This window comes from Harpia harpyja, chromosome 5 (assembly GCF_026419915.1).
Source record: "Harpia harpyja isolate bHarHar1 chromosome 5, bHarHar1 primary haplotype, whole genome shotgun sequence".
In the NCBI taxonomy this organism is placed as follows: Eukaryota; Metazoa; Chordata; class Aves; order Accipitriformes; family Accipitridae; genus Harpia; species Harpia harpyja.
In genome coordinates, this window is record NC_068944.1 from 48,069,397 (window position 1) to 48,096,004 (window position 26,608).

The window sequence follows — 26,608 nt, forward strand, 5'->3', positions numbered from 1 at the left end:
AGCAAATGCACAACATGAACGTTAATGAAATTCCTTACTATGTTGCTCAAAGGTACGCTGCTAGAGTCTAGGAACCTATATGAGGAATTTGGACACAAAACCACCATCCAAATCCACAGGCAAAGTTTAATCACGTACCAGTTAGCAATATCTTTGTGAGCTACTAGGTTCTGGAGGAATGCTTGTAGTCCCAACTGTCGATCTTCCAAGAAGTCAGGATTATAATTATCCTTGAACCAGCGCTTTGGTGGAAGGGCCAACCGAAAGCCCGGAAACATATCTTTTAGCTGAAATAGAAATCAAAGCCAAAGAAAACCATGAAAAAAAGAGTTTTGATGAAATACTGAATTTGACACAGGCACTGATTTTACTCAGAATTACAGGATCTTTCTGTCTTCTGTTAAGTTCAAGCACAAGGTAAGTCTCAACCAAAAGTACAATCCAAATTATAGCATAAATTGTGGACACAGTTCTGTCACTTGCTGTGTTGCCTTATGCCAATGACCTCTCAAATTTACCATATAAACATAGGAATGAAAAACTTTGCTTTGTTATTTAATGTCTCTGAGTCTGCTATTTAATGCCTTTGAGACAGTAAACGTAAGAAAATTGTATGTAAGTAAAAAGTCTCAGATGAGCAAGCATTTCAGTGGTGTTTCTTCTGAAGTACTCAGGGATAAGTACTATATAAATAAAATATATAAAAGCCCATTACAGACCTACAACTCTGCAACTTGTCTTTTTGGGGGGCTAGCAGAATGAATTACAGCACATGCATGAGATACTTCTAGTAAAGAGTAGCTCTTTGTACACTCAGAATATTAAAATTTCAATATGCATGAATGTGGCTCAAACCCTAGTACTAACATGCAAAATTGTGGTTTTGAGTTACTTAAATAGTAATGGGGTATACTCAACATCCCAAATACCTAGAGTTCTTCTTTGAATTCAGAAATGAAATATGCAAGTGAATGGAAGCATAAAATTATACCACAATGGACCTGTCCAAGAATGCAATTATTTTTCTAAGATGCAGGAAGATCAAAAAAACATTAACACCTTCATAAAAAACCCAATTTTTAGATGCCTTTTCTTAGAAGAGATGCTTGACACAGAAAAGCCTCAAAGAGGATTTACAGCCAACAAGAAAAAAAACAGGTTTTACAAAATCTAATGTTCCTCTAACTGCCACAAGAATTGTTTAATCTTTTTCTGAAGACAGAATCAAGCCAACTGCTGTCAGAGATGTACTCCATACACCCAATATATTCATATGAATGTTCCAGTGACAGGTATTCCAGAATCTGCCTTGGAAACAGTTTAGCACTCAATGTTTACATAGCTGCAAGGTAATTCTTCAGTGGGTGTCTTGATCCTTGCACAGCAAAATTTAAGCCTTCTGACAATAAGCGTTATTTATTTAACTACTCTTTATGGACTCATGGAAAAAGCTAATGGATAGCTCTTTCAGCAGATTAAGTTTTAAAAAAGTTAAAACAGGTAACTGTATTTCAGCTAGAATCTCTCTACACAGTTTAAAGGAAGAACCACATTAGTGGATTACCCTTGCTCATTTAAGTACCATTTCAGAGCACAATGGTGCTTTTTTAACACCACAAGTATTGTATATTCAAATAGCCCACGATAACTTCTAGTTTCTTATTTATAGAATGGTTTATTGTCAAAGCTTTGCTCTTTATTTCTGCATTTAATTACTTAAGTATGTTTTCTTCATCTCTTATTGAATTTCATCATGATATTAGACTCTTCTTGGTATTTTTAAGTTTATCTTTGGTCATCCGAAGTTCCTTCATCTCTTACCAAGTTATCATTAATACCACATATGTAAATATCATCTATGCTCCATAACCCCTCTTAAGTTCTATTCTCTGAAAAGAACTGAACCCAGAAAAGGTAACAAAATGAGTTCCTCTGTTAGTTGTAGAGAGGAGGCAGAGAACCACTGCTGGGAAAGCTTTTCAACCACAGAGATTTCTGCTTAATGGTAATTTCACTTGTATGGTTATGTAGATCATGTAATTTATTTCTACGGAAAGAGTATGCCTACCCACAGATTACTCCTTTTGTGGATGAAGAGAGTATGAGAAAGCTAGCTGCTGTCAGCAGACTAATTTTCAACAGCACAGTCCTGAGGCATTCTTTCTCAAATACTCCTCAGACACAGCAGGAAAAACCGTGGGTCAGACAAGTTATGCTGGCTGTGATTGCTTGCTTGGACCCAGCATCTTTTCTAGACATCTCTCCCCTACATGACCACATGATAGATTATGCATGTCACATGAGGCATAGTCTCAGGGAGAAATGGTTAACTTCTTGGTTCTTAAGACTGGCCATTTCATTGTTTGTTCAACTTCTTTACCAGCATAGTAATAAACTTTACAAAGTTCTTTTCCCATATTTTTTGGGGACTGAAGAGTATTCTTCACGTACTTCTATAATCCACTAGGTGTTCTTAACAAACAAAGCCTATGCATATAGCCAAATGTCTGTATTTTAGCCTTTGCTCCTAACCCCTCAAATTCTGTCATGTTTCAACATCCACTAAGATTAAAATTTTTTGTTAATGTTACAGCAAAAAATAATATTTCAGTCTTTGTTGTATCATTCACTATTCACTTTCCATACTTTGCTCTCAAGTAATGTATCTGTTATTTTACTGCCTCCTTGCCTTACTTCTGTCCCTAATGATTTATAGAACTTTACTTATTGCTCTTAACATCCTGTGACAGTCCATCTTGCATATCAGCACTTCTACCTTAGTCTTTAGAAGTCTGTGCTACTCTCCTGCTGATCTCTATTTGTATTTTTTTTTTAAATTACTTTTGACTTTGAGATCATTATGTGGCTTCTTGTGTACCCATACTGGCAATATTTCATCTTTCCTTCATATTGGACTACTTTGCCATCCTCTTCTATTTGTCTTCTTTCAGTAGGTACAGAGTTTTCATAACCTTTTCATTGCCTGGATAACCTTTTCAGTGCCAAGCTTTGACACTCAAAGAACTTGTTGCTCACACTTGAAATCTGTTCTTTTCAAGTCTTAACCTGCTGCTGCACTTACTCATTTCATTAATAAAAAGAGAGTTCATGTTTTGAGATCTTTTACTCCCATTCATTTCTATTTTATTAGCTGTTCCTTGCTAAAAATTTTTCAGAAACTAGTGGAAGTACAAAACACTTTCCAGGATCCTACAGCTATCTATTTTCTTTGAGAGATCAGGGCAATAAAGCATGCTATTACTAAGTTCACTTGCTGCTTCTATTAGTTAGCTGAGCTGCATTCATTCATCTAGTCCTGATTTTATCTACATGTCCCCATTGTGACACTGTTGCTATTCTCACGTTTTCTCCATTTTTAGCAACTGTCAAAATCCAACTCTCAGTTCAGTTTGGACTTGCAAGCAAGTATATGCCCAACACGTACAAAACATACTGCTCTTTTGTCTTTACCTGGTCTTCCTGAAAAGCCATTCCCTCTCTGTTAATACTTCAAACTGATTCACACAGTGATTGATTATTCAATTCAGTTGGCATTTAATGCCAAGTTTCTAATACCATTTCAGGGAATCAATAATTTGCCACCAGCCTCAAGAAGGATGATAGAGAAAAGGATTTATAAGATAGTATATTTCTCTTGTTTATATTGGATTTCTAGGAGACAGGGTATAGAAAATCCTGAAATTATACATGCATGCAACTTCATGTCTATATTTGCCATCAGAGAACAAGGAATGGCACATGTTGCCCCATGCCTTTTGAACAACTGATGCATGCATATAACCATTTACTCTTCATTTCGTAAGGCATTATGGTTTTTATAACACAGAAATGCCAGCTCCAGGAACTGAAACATATAATTCTGAAACTTCTAGAGAATTACAGAATAGTAGCATAATAAAAGTTTAGATATATACTGAAAGATGAAAAAGCTTCAGTCAGTGAACCAAGGGAAGAATAAAGTTCCTCCTTCTAAACAGAAATCCTAATACCTATAAATTGTGCTAGAAGCCAGACATTTTTGTCAAAGATTTAACTGCAAAGACTAAGGCCTTCACTTGTCAAATCTAAGTATCTATTCTAAAATAAATACCTGTGGCATTTCAGTTTTTCAAACTGCTGATAACCATACTGAAAGTCAATGCATGTAAGCCAGTTCTTGACCTGTATCTGACATAGCTGACCAAAATACAAACTGTTGTATGACTTGATTTCTGAAACTTGAGTTGAAATCCCCAGAACATCATCATCTCAAAAGAAGGCTTTTGCCAATACCAAGACACTCCTTAATTTAGGATAGACTGAATTAAAAGACAGAAATGTCTTCAGAAAGAAATCTCTAAACTAATTCACATTCAACAGTTTGTGGTAGTTTTAGACAGCACTGGTGTTTTAAAGGTAGCCTAAAAGATATCCAAATAGGTCAAGCCAAGTTCAAGTCCATATTCAAAATTTCAACAGAATTAAGTTCTTAGTTGTTTAGGCACATTGAACCAAGGAGAAGAAAAGGTATACAAAAAAATCCCCTACTATGGGTAAAAAAAGGTAGTGTTAAAAAGTTACAGGTTCGAACATGAAAGAACATAATAGCAGAAAATATGTTGAACTTGCAATGAAAGATTATTCTTAGGAACGGACAGCAGGACAAAGAAAAGTGTAATTCTGTTTTTCTAGTTTTATGCTTCTATAGAAATAATGCTAAATGGGATAGCCAAATGCTATTTACCAATTAAAAAAACTTCTGCTTTTTAGACAAATATTTTTTTGCTTTCAAATGTTCTAAAAACATTAAGCTGCTGACCCAGAACTCCTATTTACCTGGCATCTGTGTCTTCAGCTTTAAAGATCTGATATAATATTTCACAGTTAGCTTCAAAGACACTGAAAGCAACTGAAGACTGACCAACACACAAAGAACTTCCAATGTTCATGAAACTTCAGTTTTATCATGAAAAAAGAGTTTGTTGCACTGGAAAGGACTGAATAATTACTGGATCATTCATGCAAGAGAATACAGGCCCCCAGTTCTATTTCCTTGCAGGGGATACAACTGTTTATTAAAGAGTTAATTTCCTTTATATAGGAATAAATATAAACTATGAAGCACACTAACAGCTTCAAAGGAAGAAATACCTTCTTTACCTTACCTGTAGTTATTTCACGTATCTTTGAAAAAAATAAGGAGGAATCATATGTTTTTAATTCATTAACCTAGTATGTGTTTTATATGCAGTAAAAAAAGCAAGAAAAGAAAAGTCACAAAAACATGAGACACAAAGAAAATGAAATGTGAAAGAAGAGTGAGGCAAGTTAGCTGAGAATTTACCAGTGTATAATTCTCACCTTGTCATTAAGCCTGGAGAAGTCGGTGTACCGTCTGAAAACCACCCAACTTTCCTCTGGACTTCTTTTTACCAGTATTTTGTATACCTGTGTGGAAAAACAGGAATATCAGAAAAATGTGCACAACTTCACATTGCACTGGCTGGAAGGCTGAAATTATCCTTTATTTCTTAATGAAACAAAAGTTGTGGGTAAAAAGAAAATCCTTAATTGGAATTTTTTTTTTTTTTTTTTTTTTTTTTTTACAAAACCTTAATTATCGGTACAAATAGTATAAATTAATTTCAGATTTTAAGGAAGGAGTTTCTATAATTCCTACATACATTTAACTATTTTCTGGCTGTAAGAAAGGGTTTGTGAAACTGCATCCAGATTTCTTCCCCAGGAAAAAACAAGTCTCAGCTATCAAAGAGGTAAATGAAGTATGTTTTAATGATCTACATTAACCTTTGCTGAATTAATAGTTTTACTCACTAATCCTTGAGGCCAATCTGTTTTTAAGATAACTGTAATAATCAGGTACTGAGTGTTATATTGTTTTAAAATGTCTCGTCTGACTTGCTTCACAAGGAAAAGCGATGCAGGATAAAAATAACATCCTCCTTTGGTTCCATTTGTCTTGAACATTAGGTTTTGTCTTTCCAGGCAAACTATTACCACTTCCCTAGATAACTGCATCAGAACAATTATACTAGCACTGTAAAACCAAAATAAGGGATCCTTTGAATCATATTTAGCAAGACAACAGCACAGCAGTACCATTCTCCTATTTAAAAGCAAATAGATAAATAAATAAAACAGTAATAAGTAAAAAAAAAAAAAAAAACAAAACCCAAACAATTACCTTTGAGGAGGACTGATACTCAAATGCCTGAACACAATGAATCTAACAACACACAACTTCAACTAGAAAATATTAAACAGCATCTAGGAAAGAAAGGTTGTCGTATCACAACCTTACTGTCTCCAATGTAAGGAAAAAGAGGCTCTGCAATTGTACTGGGTTAGCTTTCCCAGTCTAAGTGTTCTCTAGTTAAAAAAAAAACAAGGAAGAAAAAGGTATTTTTGGAATCATAATGATAAACAATCCCTTATAGGCATTTAACCAAATTCTATTTAAAACATTTTCTAATCTTTTACATAGTAAAATCTTTTCTAGTATTTCACATTTTTACAGCAGGTTGTCTTAGCTGATAAATATATTTTTCTTGTTGCAGTCCCAGCATGTGATAACCCCAGTGCTAGCCAAGTTCCGTACACATGTGAGACTGTTTTTTAGCATTTTTGTATTCTATAAATATATAAGTTGCAGACAGTTACACAAACTACAGATAACTACAGTGCAAATTAAAAGCAATTTTTCAGCAAGTACTTCTCTTATCTACTTTTTAAACACAGAATTCCACTTTCAAGCATCATCATCTGTGGAAGTCATGCACTGTGATAAAGGCAGTATTTCAGTTACTAACAAAAAGCTATTAGCTTTTAAAATTCAAGCTGCAAGACATGCCTGTGAAGTCAGCATTAAAATGTAATTCTTCTGTCTTGCATTTTCTGTATAAGTTTGTCCAAATGTTTTAGCTTTCTTGTCATACCAAAAGTAGAAACAGTTTTATGTTATGAAAATTTCATAAAGCAGAACTGCTATATAAGATTGTGAAGACTCTTTGCTAGCACACAGTGTAACATAGAACAACAAGCTTTTGAATATGCTTGCAGATTTACTTGCTGATCAGTATTCTTTTATTCTACTAAAAGTTTGGCAAAGGCATTGCTTACAAATGCACACGTGAAAAAAATTCAGTTAGTCTGACCCTCACTTTGAATGGTTTCCAAGTAAATACTAGACAACTTAAAAGAAAGTCTTCACAAATTATGGTCAACTTAACTGTAATAAGGAGCACAATCAGCTCATGATTACTGGCCTAAAGAAATATGGTCAACCTGAAACAAACATTTTTGGTTTTCTTGCCAAAGTTGAAAAAAGGTGGTGGGTTTTTTTTGTTTGTTTAAGATTTGTAATTAATAAACAAGAAAAACTAGAGTATTAAAAAACCAACTGTCTGTTCCTTCACGCAAGGTCTTGGGAAAAAACTACAAACAAATTCAACAAATTCATGCAATTTCAGTCAATCCTGAATAGCCTTATTCCACAAATAAAAAACATTCAATGAAAATATGCCAATATTTAGTAACAATCTCTGGCTGATTCAGCATCTCATTATTATTTCTAGTTGGCTTTAAAAAACAAAAGTGCTAACTGAACATTCCAGGACTAACTCACTTGAGACTAACTGCTTACAAACAGGGGTGTTTTTCAGCCTAGTTTTTTTTCTCCTGTAAGCTTCAGCAGCCATGTACTCCAACATGCACTAACATTTAACTCGGAGTTAGTACATCACCCAGCTTAAATAATTCAGATTCGTATTTTTGGGAACTATGAGATGCTAACAAACAGTAAAAAAAAACTTCAGCAATTGAGTCTCCTCTCTTTTACAGGTGATTTCAATTTAATTTCCACTGTCTTCCATCCCATTGATTTTGCACTGCAGAAGCAACTGAAATTTCTAGGATTAATTCCTTGCTTGTTTTAATGGACAATAGCAAGCTTATTTTCAACATGCAGCTGAAAAGAAACAGTTAGTTATGTGCTTTCAGAAACAAACACAGCAACAGAAGTGAATTCAGAAAGAGCAAAAATGCAACCAAGCATTTTAACGATGAAGAATGTTTCATTTGTACTGTAACCTGGCCTTCTACACAAAATAAGGAGTCAAAGTTGTTCTTCAACTGTAGTTACAATGACATCTTACACGCACACTGGAATATGCGTTGGCATATTTTCAGACTAACCCTTGTCAATATAACAATATTAATCATTGTTTTAGTTTTGAAGGTATTACTTAAAAGGATTCTTTAAATCTACATGCAAAAAAAAGTTGGCTCTTCTCTTACACTACCATGCGTGAAGATCTTAGAAACTGAAAAACTTATGACAGGCCAAGCCATCATTCTCAAATAATTAAAAAGCAGCATTATTTAATTCTTTGCAAAAAGAACTTGATGATTTTATATTCAACTGTCATAAGAGCATTAGATTCCACACTTTTCTAATCTAAAAGAAAATAGGAGAAAAAAAAAAGTTTCTCTGCTATTTCCTCCTCCTTACCTTTTGTGATTAATGTTGCTCTCCTGAAGTAACATAATTAATAAATAATTAGTAACAAACAACTTCCATCAGTCCCACAAGCACTGCTGAATTATCTCAAGGAAATGTTTCAACCACATCCACAAAAGCAAATGCACAAAAGTGTTAATATATTTATAGCATGCAAAAAACCACTGAATTGCCAGCTATAGTACATTTGGAGAAAAATCAGTACAAAGCAGTTAAGCTGGTGTTCTGTTATGAGATACTACACATGTGATGTCTCACTCTGATGTTTTCAGAACAGATTTCCCCTTATTACAAACTGAACCTAGCAATGCAAGAAGCGGAAAACTACGTTTGCACTTCAGTGCAAGTGTTGTATGTTACTACTAACTGTAAAAGGCAAATACCAGGGTGTCTTATCATTCATTTCAAATAAAAGAGTACATTTTATTTATGATGTTAAACTATCCAGAACTTCTAGAAGTTCAATTTCACAAGGAATTGTAACTTTGCAGGGAATTCCTGACTTCTCCAGCAGAAATTGATACCTGAAGTAGAATGAATTCCTTCTATTCCATGTACACAGTCACAGGAAAGACTGCTTCTGAGTCTCAATTTTCCCACCTGTATAAGGGGAGTGGTATTTTCCTGTCAGATGGCAGTATTTCGAAGCTAAATTGGTATTTGTAAAGTTCCCCAACATTCCTGAACTGCAGGATTAATTACTGAAAGAGAATGCAAAGTACATTCAATTGTTATCTTGTCATTACAGGATGAACTATACTATCCCGAAAACTTACAGTGAATTTCGCCCTTTCCTCCATCACCTCATAACCCAGTATAGTAGGCGTGGACGGTCGATCTTCCCAGCTCCTGGAATCTGTATTCTGCTCTATTTCTTCTATGGGCTGTGTACAGTATTCTATGGATGTATCCATACCTGTAAACTTAGTCCTAACAAGTGGACTACTACACACAGATGATGTAGAACCAATCTGGTCAGGCACGCTCATCTTTTTAAAACTACCAATTGTGGAGTCCTCCAGCTGTCCTTTTGAGGAACTGGAACTTGTTGAGATGCTCCCAAAAGAAGAACTTCTTTGGTTTCTGTTTGTAAAGCTGGATGATGAACTTCCAATTGGAATAGGAACAGGAACATATGGTGTTGCCATCCTTCATGAAAAAAACCTCAGTTTTTGGTCCAGGAGTTTAAGGTTCATCCACTGTATAAGCCATATTTTCTCTTCTTTTCAAGAACATTACCTGTAGTGAAGGACAGAAAATATTGTCATTTTAAAGTGAAAGCAACACTAAGTACTGCTTTGGAAGAATACGTATCAGCACTGAGATAGTACATAGTACTGATGGTTAAACATTTTCACAAGGAATTTGGCTTCGTATAAAACACTGCTTTTAAACTGTATCTCTGCAGTTTGATGGACAGTTTTACGGGAGTTCTCTGTCTTTCACGGCTATTAAAATTAAAATGACAAAGTTAAAGTAAGATTACAAAAGAGAAGAATCTTTTGGTCCTTTAAGTGCTATTTTGTTTTATTGAAAAAGTCAACAATTTTTAGGCATATAAGAAGCTGGGATAGTTTTAGTGACTGTTTAGTATAAACAGTACAAAAGCTTTTCTCAGAATTGTTTCTGTAAGATATCTGGAGCAGACTACATAAGCCAAACATGCATGCTACAATATACATGACATGAATCAAAAGACAACACAGTAAACAACTTAGGTGAAAAACATATTTGTATATATTAGATATTCACTGAAGTATAATGGATCTGTTTTCAAAGCGAAATATTTTTTCAAAACAACTCTGTTGTATATAATGCTGCAGACATTTGTAACAATGTTAACTGGGCACATTTTCTGTAGCTTGAATTGGAGCAATTAAGTTTTACAAGCATGCACATCAAAAGCAGAGTCGTAATAGCAGCTAGTTTTCCATTCCAGCAGATTAAAATGGAAAAAACAAGTTCAGGGAAAAGACATAAACAAAAGATTTGATATTTGTTCTTAAGGAAAACCATTTCAAGCCAAAATTAATCTTTTGTGTGCATGTGTGTACATTTCTAAAAAAAAGGCAAAAGAAAATTAAGACAGCAGTATCAAACTGCTAAAAAAGCACCATCTCCTCATTTGAACAAAGTACCCAAGGAAGACCTCTTACAAGATGCAAATTAGATACCACCTCTTTGGATTAATAGGATTTGAGTCACCACCCATTTCACCCAAGAGTATACCAATCAACAGCAGACGGCTGTGAAATGGAAAACTGTCGACCTGATTCACATCCTATATATAATCAATCATCTACTGGAGCAAAAACCAAATTAGTTTCCTAATTGCCAGGGTGAAGTGATGCTTTCATTCTCTTGCTCTAAATAAATCTTAGAGAACATGAATAAGGAAATAAATACGAAATGAACCAGCATCAACAAGGAAGACTGAAAAACGCTCTCGAAAGAATTCCATCAGTGAAGGAAAAAACCAAACTTGGTCATCCTTTCAGCTACATAGGGAAATCTTCACACACTCTGTATGTCAGAAAGCTCAGGGAACTTGACGAACAAGAACAATTTCAAACTAGCAGTGACTCCTCAGGAACACCTCTGCTTCACTGTAGGATGAGGCTGGACACTCAGCAGCATCCAAGGGACCAGAAATGTCAGTATCATAAACCCCTGCTGACTGACTTTGCTGGTCAGCTACAGGATTTGGACTACCCAGCAGCTTCTGTTGCAGCATAGTCCTGTGCTTGGTTGTGTGACTTAACCTCATGTGTCTGACAGCTGACCTGCTTCAGCCTCCCATAGTTTGAAAGAACCAAGTCGTGCCTGTCTTGGAGATGACATTCTCCTGGAGGTAGACCAAGATCTAAATGCCTTTTTCCACCTCTATCTCAGCAAGTGAATCTGTTTTCTGCCTCAAACAATAAACTTTGTAATAAATTCTTTTAATAGAGATAAAAATATCAAGACACGTAAGTATTCTCTAGTAGATATTCTCTAGCAATATTGTCATCTGTATAAAACACTGAACAAGGTAACTCCTTTTTCACTTGCCACTTCAGTGACTCTTCCATGTTACCAGCAAAAGGAATTGAGAGCATCCCCCTAAAGAATGCCCCCCCCCACTATGTTCCTGGGAGGATTAAATCCCTATGAACAGAAGAACCCAACTGAGTCCAGGTTTGCAACAAATCAAAGGATCTGTAAATAAAAAAAAATGGTTATTATCTTCTGCTGCATGACTTTATTAATCTGAACCAGGAAAGGAAAATAAGCCCACATCTCAGGGAATCTGGTGAAGTTCACCCAGGAGTTCATGGAATTTTGAGAAGAAAAAAAGCCTGTGCTTTTCAGCACTTTTTGGAAAAAAACCAAAACAACCCAACTACAAACCACGACAACATTTTCACCAGTTACCATACTTGTGAACAGTGTCTTTTCTAGAAGAACTTCTTTCTTTAAAGTGAAATGCCAGTCAAGAACTTACTATCGTGAACTTACATACTTACCACTATTCTTAAATGCACATGCATTACTGAAAAGCGGTACCTATATTGGCAAGCAACACAGCTCAAGACAAACAGACCTGTAGAGTAAAGCACTTGGTGTTAAGAATCCAACCTACATTGTACATGCTTCAGCAGCTTTTATGTCAGGCTAGCTGCAATTTGGTACCATTGGCTGAATGCTTATTAGCAGCTGGACTGCATTTGGTCTGCTCCCAGGGTATCTTTTCTGGTTTAGTTTCTTTCGTACTCCGCAAGACCATCCCAAGTTGTGAGCCAATGCATATTAAATGGTGATGATCACAATATTTGCTTCTAAAGGACATTCTTGACTCAATCTGACACAGTAAACATATCCATAGATAAGTAAAAGGGGCTGATACTACCAGTGTCACACCCAGATTTCTGTAACTCTTAAGAGTAACAGAGGAGTATTCTTTGAGTAACAGAACTGTCAGGTCAAGTGAGCAAAGGGCACACTGTGTCATTCAATTTGATTTTTTTTTTTGTCAAGAAAACATAAAAAGAAACATACAAAGATATTACATTAGAACTTACCAGACTCATAAATACATATATATGCATATATACGTAGGTAAATCCATCTTAAACTGTAAAAGTATCACAATTTCCAAGTATCTAAAATATTTACATGCTATGAATCACAACAGGGTTTAAAAATCTCATTAATTTGCACTTCAGGAAGGCTAAACATTAGAAGAAGAATACAATGTTCAAATGAGGGTCACAACCTTAGGATTCAAGCCTTTTCTATGAATACAGAAGTTTATTGCCAACTCATGCAATAAAAGGAACAGAAAATAATTTGATAAAAAAACCCCAACCTTTTTGACAAACCATATCACTCCTTGCTTACATTGGTGCAGCAAGGAGGGAAGATTTAAGTGCACAGTCTTCTACTACCCAAGCTTCACCACGGACTGGTCTCACATGTCACTGCACTGAACCAGCAGAATTGTTGCACTACACCAACTTTCACAACAAACAGATCACTCACGACACCTATGAGATAATCCAGTGACAGCACTCTCTTTCTTGTCTAGATACTTACTTTACTTTTTGTAAGAAATTTGTTTCCTGTTCAGAACCTGTATTTGGTTTAGTTTGATTTCCACCTGTAAGTTAAGAATGAAATAAAAAGAAGACAATATTTGCTGGAAGTACGGAACTGCTAGACCTGAAACAGGATAGGACAGAGTCCTAGGAGCCCTACTGTCACATGCTACAAAACAGCATGACACCAACTTGTCCTACAGGGTGTTTACAACAGCCACCTCCTTTTTTGCGGGTGAAGCAAACAGTCTATAATAAAACCACTTAATAAGGGTTTGCCTCCAGCTTGCAGCTATCGCAATTCCAAACCCTTTTAAGCTAATGGTTTGTACATTCAGTGAGAAACATGTAAGCCAAGCGATTCAAGGATAATAGATTAAAAACAAAACAATCCTTACTTAACAGTTCTAATTGGATTTAGAAGACTTTTAGCTATGCAATACTATTTGTGATCTGGTTACATTTATCACGTCTCTGTATGGACAACGCAGTCAGGCTGACTCTGTTGTTTAGGATTTAAGTGCTACCATGGAACATCAGCTGAAGAACTAGTGGAATATCTCCAGAGACACTTGCCGAGTTAGGTTTTATAAAATTTCTAAAAAATAATCATTTGGTGCCGACTTCAATTAAGTTACTTAACAACATACTCCACCCCTTCATGAACTCAAAATTGGGGCCTGCTTATCACACCTCACGCACAGACAGGCACACGGAGGGGGACAATTCCCGCCCCAAAGCGCCTGTTACCGAATTAGAAACAACTGAAGGCAACTCCCCCCCCTCCCCCCAATTCCATAGGCGGATGCGCTTACGTTGCCTACCTCTGCCTGCGATTTAATGGTTCTGAAACAGATACAAACCAAGCAAAAACTGTAGTTAGCTTTCAGTCAAGCCACCGGCGACCCTTCCCAAAGCGAAGGGAACCCGCTGAGAGCAGGGGCGGGGGGGGGGGGGGGGGGGGTGCAGAGCCGCCCGGAGCGCAGCGGTTACGCCGCTGACCGCGGCCGCCGGGCTCCGTCAGGCGCACGGCAACGGCCGCGGAGGGGAGGCGGCTGCCGCCCCCGAGCCGTCACGCTCCCTGGATGCCGCTCGCGCCGTTTTACGTAACTTCAGGAGCAGCCACCGAGCCAGCGGTACCGGAGGGGCCCGGCTGCACGGCCTGGCAAGCCTTGCCCAGTCGCCAAGGCTTCGGAAACCGGCGGGTTTCTCAGAAGCGCCGGCTGAGGAACCACCCCTGAGGTGAGGCGCCGCTTCTCAGCCCCGCCCCGCGGAAGGGGGGCGGGGGGTCCGTCCCCGCCGTCCCGCCCGAGCGGCACCGGCACCGGCCGCGGCCCTGGCCGCCTCCGCAGACCCAACCGCCCGCGGCGCCCCCCACCGGCGGGGGCCGGCGCAACCGCCCGCGGCCGCGAGAGCGGCCGCCTCCGCACAGGTGCACGGGAACTGCGCCACTGGCCGGCGCGGCGAGGAGGCGGCGGGGGCCGCCCGTGCCCGGGACGGCACGGGACGGCACGGGACGGGGCTCCGTTCCCCCGGCCGCCCCAACCCGAGCGCCCCACCGCCTGCCTCCCTCATTCCCGGCAGGCGGCAGCGGCGCCTCCTGCCCTGCTCACCCCTTCCCACCCGCCGAGCGGAAGGGAGGGGAGGGCGAGCGCCCCCACTCACCTGCTCGCCGCCGCGCTCGCTTCCTTCTGCCGCGCGGCCGCTGGGGCCGCCCCTCCCCCTCGGCCGGCCCCGCCCCGCCCCGCCCCCCCCGCGCTCCGAAAGGGAGCTGCGCGGCACCCCGGGCCGGGGCAGCGCGCTGGTACCTGCGGCGCGTGGCGGGCGGAGAGGAAGCGGGCAGGGGGCGGGGAGGAAGCGGGCAGGGGGCGGGGGCGGTCTGGGGACCACAAGTACCGGCCTGCCCCGCCCGCCAGGAAAGCCTTCGTTTCCCGGCAGGCAGCGCGAGGCCGCGCCACGGCGGGACCCGGCCGCGTTGCATTTCGGGCGCTGTAGTTCCCTGGCGTGGCGGTGCCCGCTGGGACCTGTAGTTCCTCGGGGCGGGGGGAGCGGGGGAGCGCCCTGAGGGCGGTTGGGTCTCCGTGGCGGCCCTCACCGCTGCCGTGCCCGCAGGCCGCCCGCCTGGCCGGCCCCCAGGGCCTCTGGGCAGCCGCGCAAGGGGAGCGGGGAGGCGGCTCCGGGCCCCCTGACAGGGTCAGCCTGCCCCTCGGCCGGGCGGGCGGCCCTCGGCGCCCCCGCTGCGAAGCGGGCGAAGGAGCGGGGCGGGAAGGGGCCCGCGGGCGCGCAGGGAAGGGCGGCGGGTGTTCGCCCTCCCGGCTCCCGGGCGCGAAAACCCCAGGAACTTTGTCAAGTGCGGGTTGTTGGTGTGATTTCGCGTAACACCACCATAAAGTCCTGCTGTACAGCGAGGTGTTTTCACACGGCCGCGTGACAGGTGTGGTAGTGGATAAAAGTGATTAGTGAATTTGCCGGGGGAGGGGGGAAGGAAGGAAATCACTGTTCTTAAGTAGTGGGAATAAAGCAGTATCTCATAGTGACCTAGGTGTGTAAACAGGAATATGATAGTCTGGAGAAAATGAACATGGCACAATTTGTGTCAAAAGGTACATTTTCTTTAATATATTTTATATTCTTTATACATCACATAAAAATGTGATACCTAGAATTTCTGAGAAAGTCTGTTGAGTTTTCATCCTGTGGTTACCACACACCTGTTTTTCTGGGATTGGCTTTTTCCCCCCTTTGGATCTTTTATCTGGAAGGTACTTGAGCACTTTGGGATTTTAGGGTGTCAGCAGCCTGCTAGAACAGCAGCTGTGACTGCTGCCCGACATCTGTCTCGCGTTCATGGGTCTGGAAGCCGTTAGATGCTTCCAGAAAATATTGCACCTTTTGTTCAAATGCTGCGCAACTGATCTGCTTGTTTATAATAAACTTGATACTTTCTGCAGTGCCTGGGCACACAAATAGTGTAGCAAACCTGTGCTGGTAAGGTGATCTGATCTGTGATTGCAAACAGTAGAATAGCCCTGTTGCATTACCCGTGTCAATATATACTGCTCTGGGGGCTACTGTTACCACTGGAGTGTAATTCTTCTTCTGCTGGAATTATATTCTTAGGGTCTTAGGGAATTTTGTTGTTTTTTCCTGTGTCATAATGTTTAAGCAGTACATTGGAGTGTTTGGAATTGATTTTGAACTTAGTGGTTTTTATGGATGTTGGTCTTTCAAGCAATTTCCGCAGATTTGGCAGGGTAGCTAGCATTCATCATGAGTAGAATTAATAGATTTGAAAAGCATTTCTGAATGACTAGTTCAGAAGCCATGGCATGGGAACTTTTTTGAATCTAATTCTCTCTTCCCAGTTCTGTTTTAAATATGTAGTACTCAGAAGAGATAAGGCACTGGATTTTTGAAATGCGTTATAATAATGCATATATTAAATCTGGGGAAATTTAATCAACTGCATTTTGAAAATTGCATTGCCGAACCTGATATGCTGAGCATATTACTATTATGAACTTTAAACTTTGTCTCACTCAAGGTGAAAATGCCCTCTAACATAGAGCGGCAGAGGAGAAAAAACTGTTAGAAACAAGAGAGTTCTAATTTCCTGTTGTTCAGAACACTTTTTTCTATAGTAGTTGATCATATCTGAGCACTAAAATAATTTAGTTGTATATTCTAATTTTTTTTAATGTAAAAAGTTATTTTTAAAGTTTGCTACCTATGCCGAGCTACTTTTTAAAAACAAATGAGATTTTTTTCACCTCTATAAACATTTGATAGTTATAAATGCATGTTTTTCAGTTTTCTAGTCAGCTATCCCAACAGCTTGTGACATGACATTTATTGTATAGGTAAACGTAAAATTTTTAGCAGCCCCCCCCCCCAATGATAGTGAGATCAGTTTTCACTATGACACTGTCGATCAAGCAAGAGTTCTATCCCATATCCTTTGAAGAGAACAGGACATTTTTCGTCATGGTAAGCAGGTATAGGATCAAGGTGTGAGGCTGCATTTCTTTGGTTATTTGGAAATTCCAAGGAAGTCAGTGGGATTTTTGGCTGCTGAGGAATGTGGGCTCAGTGCCTTCATGTCACAAGGCATTATTCACCCACAAAGTCATCAGGAATGACTGTTGCTTCACTGGGGTGAGAGAAACTATGCAGGATTAAGGTGAATTAAAATTGGGTCTGTGCCTTTCCTGGTCTTCTCTTTACAGTAGTTCTTCCATGTGTACTCTGGCTGTAGCAATCCGTGAAGCTTTGAAACTGCCTTGCTTCAGCTGCTTGTGTAAGCAGAATATCTGTGGCTTTCATTGCAGGCTAGATGAGCCACCCTGTGGCAGTGCTGTGCATTTAACCTTTATTGAATCGAAAGGTCCACAAAACTAGTTTTACAAAAATGCGTAAGAGACTGGAAAGTATTTGCTGGACTGCCCTGGAAAGTATTTGTTGGTTTTTTTCTGCACATACTCGTACCAGATGCCACCCGTATTCTGCCTTCATCCACTAGTTATTCGGTTTTCCAGAGGATTGAGATATATATATAAAAAAATATATATATATAAAAAAAATATATATATATGTCTGATCAAAATCTGTCAGGCCATCATAATCCTTTGTGCCAAAGACCTGATTTTTGCTAGTGCTAGCTGGTTAGCTAGCTTAATTTAATCTCGTTTAGGGGATAGGGCTTGCAGAATCAGAAAAGCCTATTAACGTAAAAGAACTTTATGCAACCTCTGTGAACTTCCCAGCACTTTCTCTGCTGGGAATAAGAATGCAGGAACTGCCAATCATGTAGCACTAGTGGTCCAGCAATTCAACCTTCTGTTGTCAAAAATATACAAATAATCCTATAGATGACAACTCTGGGATAATCTGCTATTGAATTAAATGTAGCTTCTGCTGTGCTAGTTGAGGCATAATGTGATACGTTTTGAAAGTCCCACCTGCCCTCATGATCATGTGAAACACTGAGGGCAGATTTGCAATCAGGTTATGGGATTTAGGAGCTCAAATCTCATTACATTTCAATTGGATGTAGGCATTCAAATTCCATTGTATTTTAGAAAAATTCAGGCATTCAATTCCATTATATGTCAGTGGGATTTGGGCCTTTCTGTCTCAGGATACTGTGAAACCTATGACTTGGAGGATGTTTGTTTTATGACAAAACAGCCAATTTTCTTTCTCAGCTGTAGAGCCTTCAGCATTAGAAGTGATGGAGTTTCTCCTAAAGGCAATTCTTTCTGTAACTCCTTCCAGGTGCAAAAACTACACAACTTTAAAGAAGTACAGCTGGATATTTTGAAAGTAGATATAAGCATTGAAACTGGGAATTTCATAAAATGCAGGCATCCTGTTCCTGAGTTGTGATCCTGTAATACTTTTAAGCAGTTGCCATGTCATTCTGATGTGTTTCTATTTCATAGATACTGTATCAGCCTGTGTGTGTATGTTGTATTTTAATACTTCCTATGTCTGTGTGGTGCTACTTCAGGACGTGTTCAGAGGGACCTTGGCTTTTAAAGGGCTGAAAAAATTGACCTTTTGTACATACCCTTTGAGAGCTCCTATCCTTGGGAGGTTGTACTACACAGTTTCAGATATCCAGTGGTCAAAAAAGACTGAGGCAAAGGTAAGAGATGGGATTTAAACTCTGTTGCTGGCTGGCTTTTTGCAGGTTTGGTCTGACTTTCTGTGATTCACTGCTCTGTGGCTGACTGTGTTCAAGCTTACTTTGAAATCATCATGAGGCATCTCGCTTCTGCAGTATAGGTTCCTGGAAGCCTGCACTCCTTGTTCAGAGTTTGAAGTATTGTGCTGAGAACTAGGCTCTCCCAAAGTCCAGTCCTCTGTTAGCTCTAGATCTTTATGGTTTCTAGGACTTTGTTCTAGCTCGGGTTTTGAATTTCAGACTTGACCCTTGTCCAAAACACTCAGGTGTGGGATACTGATTGCCCCTTTGTCTCCTAACTGATTACACACAGCCTGGTAACATCTATCTATTATCTTCTGATGCTTGCCGTAAACTTTACTCATAATATAGTTTTACACCTAAATTGGTTTCAGGGTGGTATCCTGACAATAGACTTTTTATGGAATAAAAATAGACTTAGTAGACTTTTTGTGGAATACCAGATTCACAGGTATGGTTTAGCTGCTGTGTATTATTCTGGCAATTCACTGAGCTACAAATGGGACTTAACAGCTATTCAGTTACGCCTGTTGTGCTTCTCTCTTAGATGGGACTCCTCAAGCAAGAAAGCAGAAGCAGCAGCCTTTATGGAGTTAAGAAATCCGTGCCTGCCAGAGGCTAGGTCTACTTCGAGTTATAGGGAATTTTTTTCTCTCAGGGATTGCTTCTGGGTAGAGAAGCTCGCAGGCGTTATGGCCAGAATGTTCAGAGAAATGAACTATAAGTGTGGATTTTAAAATAATATACGAGTTACAACATTTGCTTCTGTCCTGTGGCAGGTGTTGAGATCCCTAGCAAATTGTATCCTTCCTTCTTCCTTCCTTTTTATCCTCACCGTGAGCATTTTCAGCCCCTGTCCTAGCTGGATATATCTTGCTTTGGCTTTAAAATACATAAGTAATTGTGATTACCCACTGCTAATAATGATGTATCATTAATAAATAAGAATATATGGAAGTATTCTGATAATTGATTGTATGATGCTTAGGTGAAATTGTCCTAGAAATTGACAACTGAAGACTTGTTGACATCTGGCTACCCTTCTGGAAAAAGAACAAAATAGGTAATTTGCAATAGGTAGACTTCGTGATATTCCACTGGGGTCCTGCTTTCCCTGCCTTCTTTGCCGTGGTCTTTATTGGTAAAATCAACTTGCAGGGACTCTCAGTCCCCTGTGATCAGTGGGAAAGTTTGGAGCAAGGCAGATTTACCTTAGTGGAAGAGGATTATGTTGGGGAACATTTAAACAAACTGGACATATGGAAGTCCATCGACCTGGTAGGATGCGCCCATGACTGTTGAGGGAGTGGGCTAATGTCACTGCAAGGCCATTCTCGATCATCTTTGAAAGGTCGTGGGGTTTGGGGGAGGTTCCTGAGGACTGGCAGAAAGAAAATGTCACATCCTATTTCAAGAAGGATGAGAAAGTGGATCTGGGGAGCTACAGGCCAGCAGTTGACCCCTGAGAGGGTGGTAGAGCAAATAATTTGGGAAACCGTTTCTGAAAATGAAGGACAAGAAGGTGACCAAGAGTAGTCAGCATCGTTTTAGGAAGGGGAGATCATGTCTGACCAACCCGATAGCTTCCTGTGATGGGATGACTAGCTTAGTGGGTGAGGGAAGAGCAGTGGAAATTGTTTATCTTGACTTAATCAAGGCTTTCGGCATGGTCTCATGTAACATCCTCATAGATAAACTGATGAAGTATGGGCTAGATGAGCGGACAATAAGGTGGACTGAAAATGGCTGAACAGCTGGGCCCAGAAATTTATGATCAGCAGCGCAAAGTCAAGTTGGAGGCCAGTCACTAGTGGCGTATCCCAGGGTTGATACTGGATACAACCCTGTTCAGCATCTTTATTAATAATCTTGATGATGGCACAGAGTACACCCTCATCAGATTTGTGGACAATAAAAAACTGTGAGGAGTGGTTGAATTACCAGGTAACTTTGCTGCCGTTCAGAGGGACCTCAACAGACTGGAGAAATGGGCTGTTAGGAGTCTCATGAAGTTCAATAAAGGGAAATGCAAAGTCCTGCCCCTGGGGGGGGGTGTCGTGGTTTAACCCCAGCCAGCAACTAAGCACCACGCAGCCGCTCACTCACTCCCCTCCCCCGCTCCCTGCAGCGGGATGGGGGAGAAAATCGGGAAAAGAAGTAAAACTCGTGGGTTGAGATAAGAACAGTTTAATAGAATATAAAAAGAAGAAACTACTACTACTAATGATAACACTAATAAAATGACAACAGCAATAATAAAAGGATTGAAATGTACAAATGATGCGCAGCGCAATTGCTCACCACCCGCCAATTGACGCCCAGTTAGTCCCTGAGCAGTGATGCCCTGCACCCACTCCCCCCAGTTTCTGTACTACATGTGGCGTCACATGGTATGGAATACCCCGTTGGCCAGTTTGGGTCAGGTGCGCTGGCTGTGTCCTGTGCCAACTTCTTGTGCCCCTCCAGCTTTCTCGCTGGCTGGGCATGAGAAGCTGAAAAATCCTTGACTTTAGTCTAAACACTACTGAGCAACAACTGAAAACATCAGTGTTATCAACATTCTTTGCATACTGAACTCAAAACATAGCACTGTACCAGCTACTAGGAAGACAGTTAACTCTATCCCAGCTGAAACCAGGACACCAGTGCAGGCTGGGAACGAACCAGCTGGAAAGCAGCTTTGCAGAAGAGGCCCTGGGGGTCCTGGTGGACACCAAGCTGAACATGAACCAGCCATGTGCCCTTGCAGCAAAGGCGGCTAACAGTATCCTGGGCTGCATTAGGAGTATTGCCAGCAGGTGGAGGAAGGTGATCCTTCCCCTCTGCTTAGCACTGGTGAATAACATCTGGAGAGCTGTGTCCAGTTCTGTGCTCCCCAGTACAAGAGAGATACAGACATACTGGAGCAAGTACAGCAAAGGGCCATGATGATGATTGTGGGCTTGGAGCATCTGACAGTGAGGAGAAGCTGAGAGAGCTGGGATTGTTCAGCCTGGAGGAGAGAAAGTTCAGGGGTGTCTTATCCATGTGCAGAAATACCAGATGGGAGGGTGCAAAGAAGTTGGAGCCAGGCTTTTCTCAGTGGTGCCCAGTGACAGGACAAGAGTCAGAGGGTGCAAATGGAAATATAGAAAATACCACCTGAACATAAGAAAGCACATTTTACTGTGAGGATGATCAAACACTGGAATAGGGTGCCCAGAGAGGTAGTTGCTTGATGATATTTAAAACTTGACTGGACACAGCCCTGAGCAACCTGCTTTAGCTGACCCTGCTTTAAGCAGGGGCTGGGCTAGGTGATCTTGAGAAATCCCTTGCAACCTCAACCCTTCTGCAATTCTGTGAGCTTAGAGGCCTGCCATCCTGCTGTTGCTGCAGAACAAAAAGATACCAGACAACGTTTCTATTCCTGTTTTCCTAAAAGCATCTACTCTTCAAAGAGTATGGGAGCAAAATTTGTTCTCCTTATTTGCTGTTATGTGATGAAATAAAATTCAACTTGTTGCAAGTTGATAGGTAATCTTTGAATGTACTTTCTGATACTTTTTTCTGAATAAGGTTTTTTCCTTCTTTTTTCTTTCCTGTAATCAATCTGAAAAGAGAAGAACATACCCAGGGAGTAGAGAATAAAGAATTATTGTTAATTGAATAGTAGACTACATGGTTTCTTTTCAATCTAAATAAAATTATGGCAGAGATTTCAGGCATTTTGATTGAGGAGTTATATTCATGTGCAATAATGACTTCATTACATGCATTTGAAGCTTCAAGTTTAAAAATGGCTAGTTTGCTCTTAGATAGAAGAAGTGGTTTTAAATGTTCTTTGTTTTACATCATTGAAACATTCACTCACTTTCCTTGTGGGGAAGAGGTGGTTCTTTCCCAGTAATAACCTTTTGGACAGGATGGTACACTGCGTTGTAATTTGACATGGCAAAGCTTCTGGTTCTTTGTAGAAGGTTTTGGTTTTCCCTCCTAATGCTCTACAGCTTACTGTTTTGTATGGCACAATGTATTATAGTATTGATTTGTGAGAGGTCTCAAAAGTATTTCTTTCTCTGTGGGGTAAAGAAACTTGGTCTTGTTAAAACATGAACGGACACACAAGTGGGACAGACTCTGTTAACTGTTTCATGGGTTTCTGTGTGACGTTGGACAAATCACTTCAACTTCACTTTACTGTCGATTCCCAGGTTTTACTATGGGCTCATTAAGCGAGCTAACAAAGTTACAGTGAATATAATCTTCTTCTAAATCTGGAAGGCATCACTATTACTTGCACAACCCTGTGTTCTGAATTTAAAGTGATACTTGTCTTTCCTGCACAACACAGCTCTGTTACAATACGCTCCTTCTGCACACAATCACTAATACAGCCCTATAAAGGGCAGTGTTCATTAACTGTATCCTGTGCACAAAGGATGTGAGCTTGATTCTTTTTAACAATAATACAGAAACCTTTCCATTTATTTCCAAAGTTCAAATAGCAGCAGTGGTGTGAAACAGCTTTGTCTTGGAGAAACATGTGGTGCATTGATATGGAAATGAGCACACCCTGTGCTTCAGTAAGTGCCAGGGTGGCAATGTTCAGTACTGCCACACTTAAGTGAGCTTCTGCATTGTCCTCAGCTTGGGTTCAGCTAGCCAAAATTCTGGCAGTGTTTCCTTCTGTGTTAGAGGTAGACTTTGAAATGCTGCTATACTTGACATCCTTGTATGTAAAGTTGGATAGAATCATACTCTTACTCTTTTCTTGTGAAGTAGCAACATGTAGTTAGTTATTTTTAGATGAATATTATACAATAATGTATTTTGTTTATGGTAAAAACCAGCAGATAATTTGGACTTTTGGCTTTGAAGAAGAAAAAAATCTGTCCTTCAGAAGGACTCTATCTATTGCTTTCTGTTTATTTAGCCTTTTAGTTTTTTTCTTTTTCAACTCTACCTTGTGAATTGCAATTCAAGACTATGTTGCACACTGACATGTTAATTTAGCATTAACATTTGCCAGCTATTCTAGGGCCGGAGGCTACTGTTTAGTGATTATTACTATTGCTATCTTGCAGAGCCCAGAAGTATGCTAATCATTTGCAGATGCATAGAAAAACATTATTTTCTGGATGGATTGAACAGGATGAAACAAGTGATGATAACAAATATTTCTGGCAGAAGTTGATGAGAGAACAAGGGTTATCACATGAAGTTCAATCACTTACTCATTTTAGGCCTTGACATAAAATTTTTATTATCAAACAGTATTTATCATGATGGATGATTACATAGAGCAAAGACTCTTTTAGGAGAGGTGAGCTCTAGTCGGAATACCTCAGCTGATCTCAGCTGCAGCAAATCTCACTGAATGAGTGTGGTAGGAAACCCCCAAATCACAGAAACTGAGAGGCAAGTCCACTGCACAGTGTGTCCTGCACTTCTTGTCTCACTGTCATCTGGACACGGTCCCAGCAGCTGGAATGCCCATCTCTTCCTTCTGAACTGCCCACATGTCTTCCCAGTGAATGTAAGAGTATGGGAGGGAAGCAGAGGGTGGGATGGTCCCAGCATGCCGGTAGGACACAGCCATGTCTCACACCCTTACCCAAGACGGGAAAAGCTCCCAGGTACCACAGCTTAGAGGTAGTAGTAGTTATGTGAAATGTCATTTCACCTAGAAACTTGGACACAACTGATCACTAGCATATTGCAGCATTCCCAAAAACTCAATAATTTTAAATGGAAGGGAAAATTAGACAGTTGTATGAGTGAATAATGTCTTTTATGTGCTGAGGAGGAAGGCAATCTTTAGGATGCCTTGTGAATGAAAACATTGCTGTGGCTGGAGGTAATGGAAGCAGTAGGCATTGCAAGTGTAGGTGACATGGCAAAAAACATAAGGATGGTTGTAAGAAAGGTAAGCGATATTAGATGGAGATTTGCTGTCAGAACTGCCACAGATATTTCTAAGGAGATATAGTATGTGATGGAACAAAGTCAATATTAAAATGATCGGGTTTTATAAGAAATCAATGTTGCCTTTCATCACTACAGGTGTGAATACACACATCCTCACAAATGCATACTACCTGCATAATTTAAAAACAAACTTAATTTTGATGGTGTTACTTTCAGTGGAATAAGTGTTCCTAAATGGTCTCATGTCTTAGTCTGACTTTCTTACTGTACAATAGTAAGGACATGAAGTTTCGGCATGAAGACCTTGGCTTACTAAGTCCACAATTGCCACTGAAAATTGTTTTAAATCTTTTAATAAAGATACAGAAAAAAGAAGAAAAGTAGTTAGAGAATTTGAAGTATAATTTATTAAGTGAGGTTTATAAATACACATTTTAAAATAAAACCTGTAACTATAAAAATACATAGTACAACAAAAAGTAAAAGGTTTTCATTTCATCGGCATTGCCTAATTGCTTTCCTTTGTATAAAAAAAGATTTTAGAAGGAAGTTCTTCCTCCTGTTAAACTATATTATAGCTAGTATTAAAGACTTTATCAAATGTCTTTTTTGGAAAAAGAAAAATGTATTTGAGGTGGATTCAAGCTATTGCTTTTCCTAAGTTTATGCTCTGATATGGCTTTGCTGGGAACAAAACAAATAGACACAAAAGGGGAGAGAACAGCAAAAGGTGACATTGCACTTTTTATTTTTGATGCTGATTTTTAGCTTGCAGCCTCATGAGTTGGAATGACAGGCACACTATGCCATCTTAGCATCCAGCCCAAGACCCAGCAAACCTGCATCAGCCACCTTTCAGGTCATGGATTGACAATGAAATGAAAAGAGCTTCTGTGTTGGTTGGCTAGATCAGATTTCTTTCACACCAAAGAGAAGAAGAGAAGTAGGAAAGAGCAAAAATAAACCAGAGCAAGAAAAAGAGAAGTAGAAGAAATGTTGTATGTAGGACCCAAATCTTATGTTCTGGATGATGTTACAGATTAATCTAAAGAGCAGTGAACAATCATGTGATAAAGGGAGCTGGACTTCTCTTACTCTGTAGAATGTAGAATACAGGATTTTACACCACAAAGCTTAGTGTATGAATTCTCCTTGCCTGGTATTAAATGGAGTTTCTTTGGTGTGAAACGAATTGTGTGCTGTAATTTGAATGGTAGCAATCTGACTTTTGTGCAAGAGAGATGGTTGAGAGGAAGCATAAATAATAACCTTACAATTTCTTTCTGACATGTAGATCATGCCGCACATTAGATGATGAAGATATTTCTGTCCTTTGATATCCTGTGTTCTCACAACAAATTATTATACATCAAAGAAATGAGTTCTGAGTCAAAATGATAGTAAAAGTGATGAGCTAGAAAATAATGTAAAGAGCTGGTACCTATGAAATTACTGCAAATGTCTGAAGAAATGGGGTAAAGGAAATTGCTCACAAAGTTGTACAAATGACTTAAGCTGCTGTCTGAAAAATAAATAATCTGGGATATGACTATTAAAAATGAAATGTGGTTAAAAGCTGAAGTTTTTGAAGCACTGTATCCAATACTGTATTACAAGCCATCTTTCCTTAACCTCCTTCCCTGATTAAAGTTTTAGAAAGATTGTAGTGGGGGCAAGTAGAGGGCAAAAGAGTTGCCAATATCATAAAGAATCTTTCTTAGATAAGTCATTAGTCCTTTTCCAGCCATGTCAATAGTGGGTTGAAGTTGTCATTGCCAGAAGATTATTCAGTGGTCTATGTGAAATGAATTGATTGGTTTGTTCTTGTTCCTGTTAGATACTTACATCACAAAAAAAGATTGCCAGGATTGATAC

At 39.8% G+C, this 26,608-nt stretch overlaps 1 protein-coding gene and 1 long non-coding RNA gene across 9 annotated transcripts in view; one reads left to right on the forward strand and one right to left on the reverse strand.

Annotated features, from left to right (window-relative positions):
- Window positions 1-14,869, reverse strand: part of SNX16 (sorting nexin 16) — a 29,654-nt gene extending 14,785 nt beyond the window's left edge. The window contains exons 1-4 of one of the 5 annotated variants that reach the window (XM_052787468.1): window positions 14,782-14,869; window positions 9,316-9,778; window positions 5,362-5,448; window positions 139-287 (exon numbers count right to left, since the gene is read on the reverse strand). In XM_052787468.1, coding sequence (XP_052643428.1) covers window positions 139-287; window positions 5,362-5,448; window positions 9,316-9,687 — 608 coding nt within the window. In that variant the 5' untranslated portion in view covers window positions 9,688-9,778; window positions 14,782-14,869. The other 4 variants (XM_052787463.1, XM_052787465.1, XM_052787466.1 and 1 more) reach the window with 4 other exon arrangements.
- A 347-nt stretch (window positions 14,870-15,216) lies between these two features.
- The window catches only part of LOC128142373 (uncharacterized), a 65,902-nt gene continuing 54,510 nt past the window's right edge, over window positions 15,217-26,608 (forward strand). For all 4 annotated transcript variants that reach the window (XR_008235372.1, XR_008235374.1, XR_008235373.1 and 1 more), the window contains exon 1: window positions 15,217-15,550. This is a non-coding gene — a long non-coding RNA (uncharacterized LOC128142373). The remainder of the gene's footprint in view (window positions 15,551-26,608) is intronic.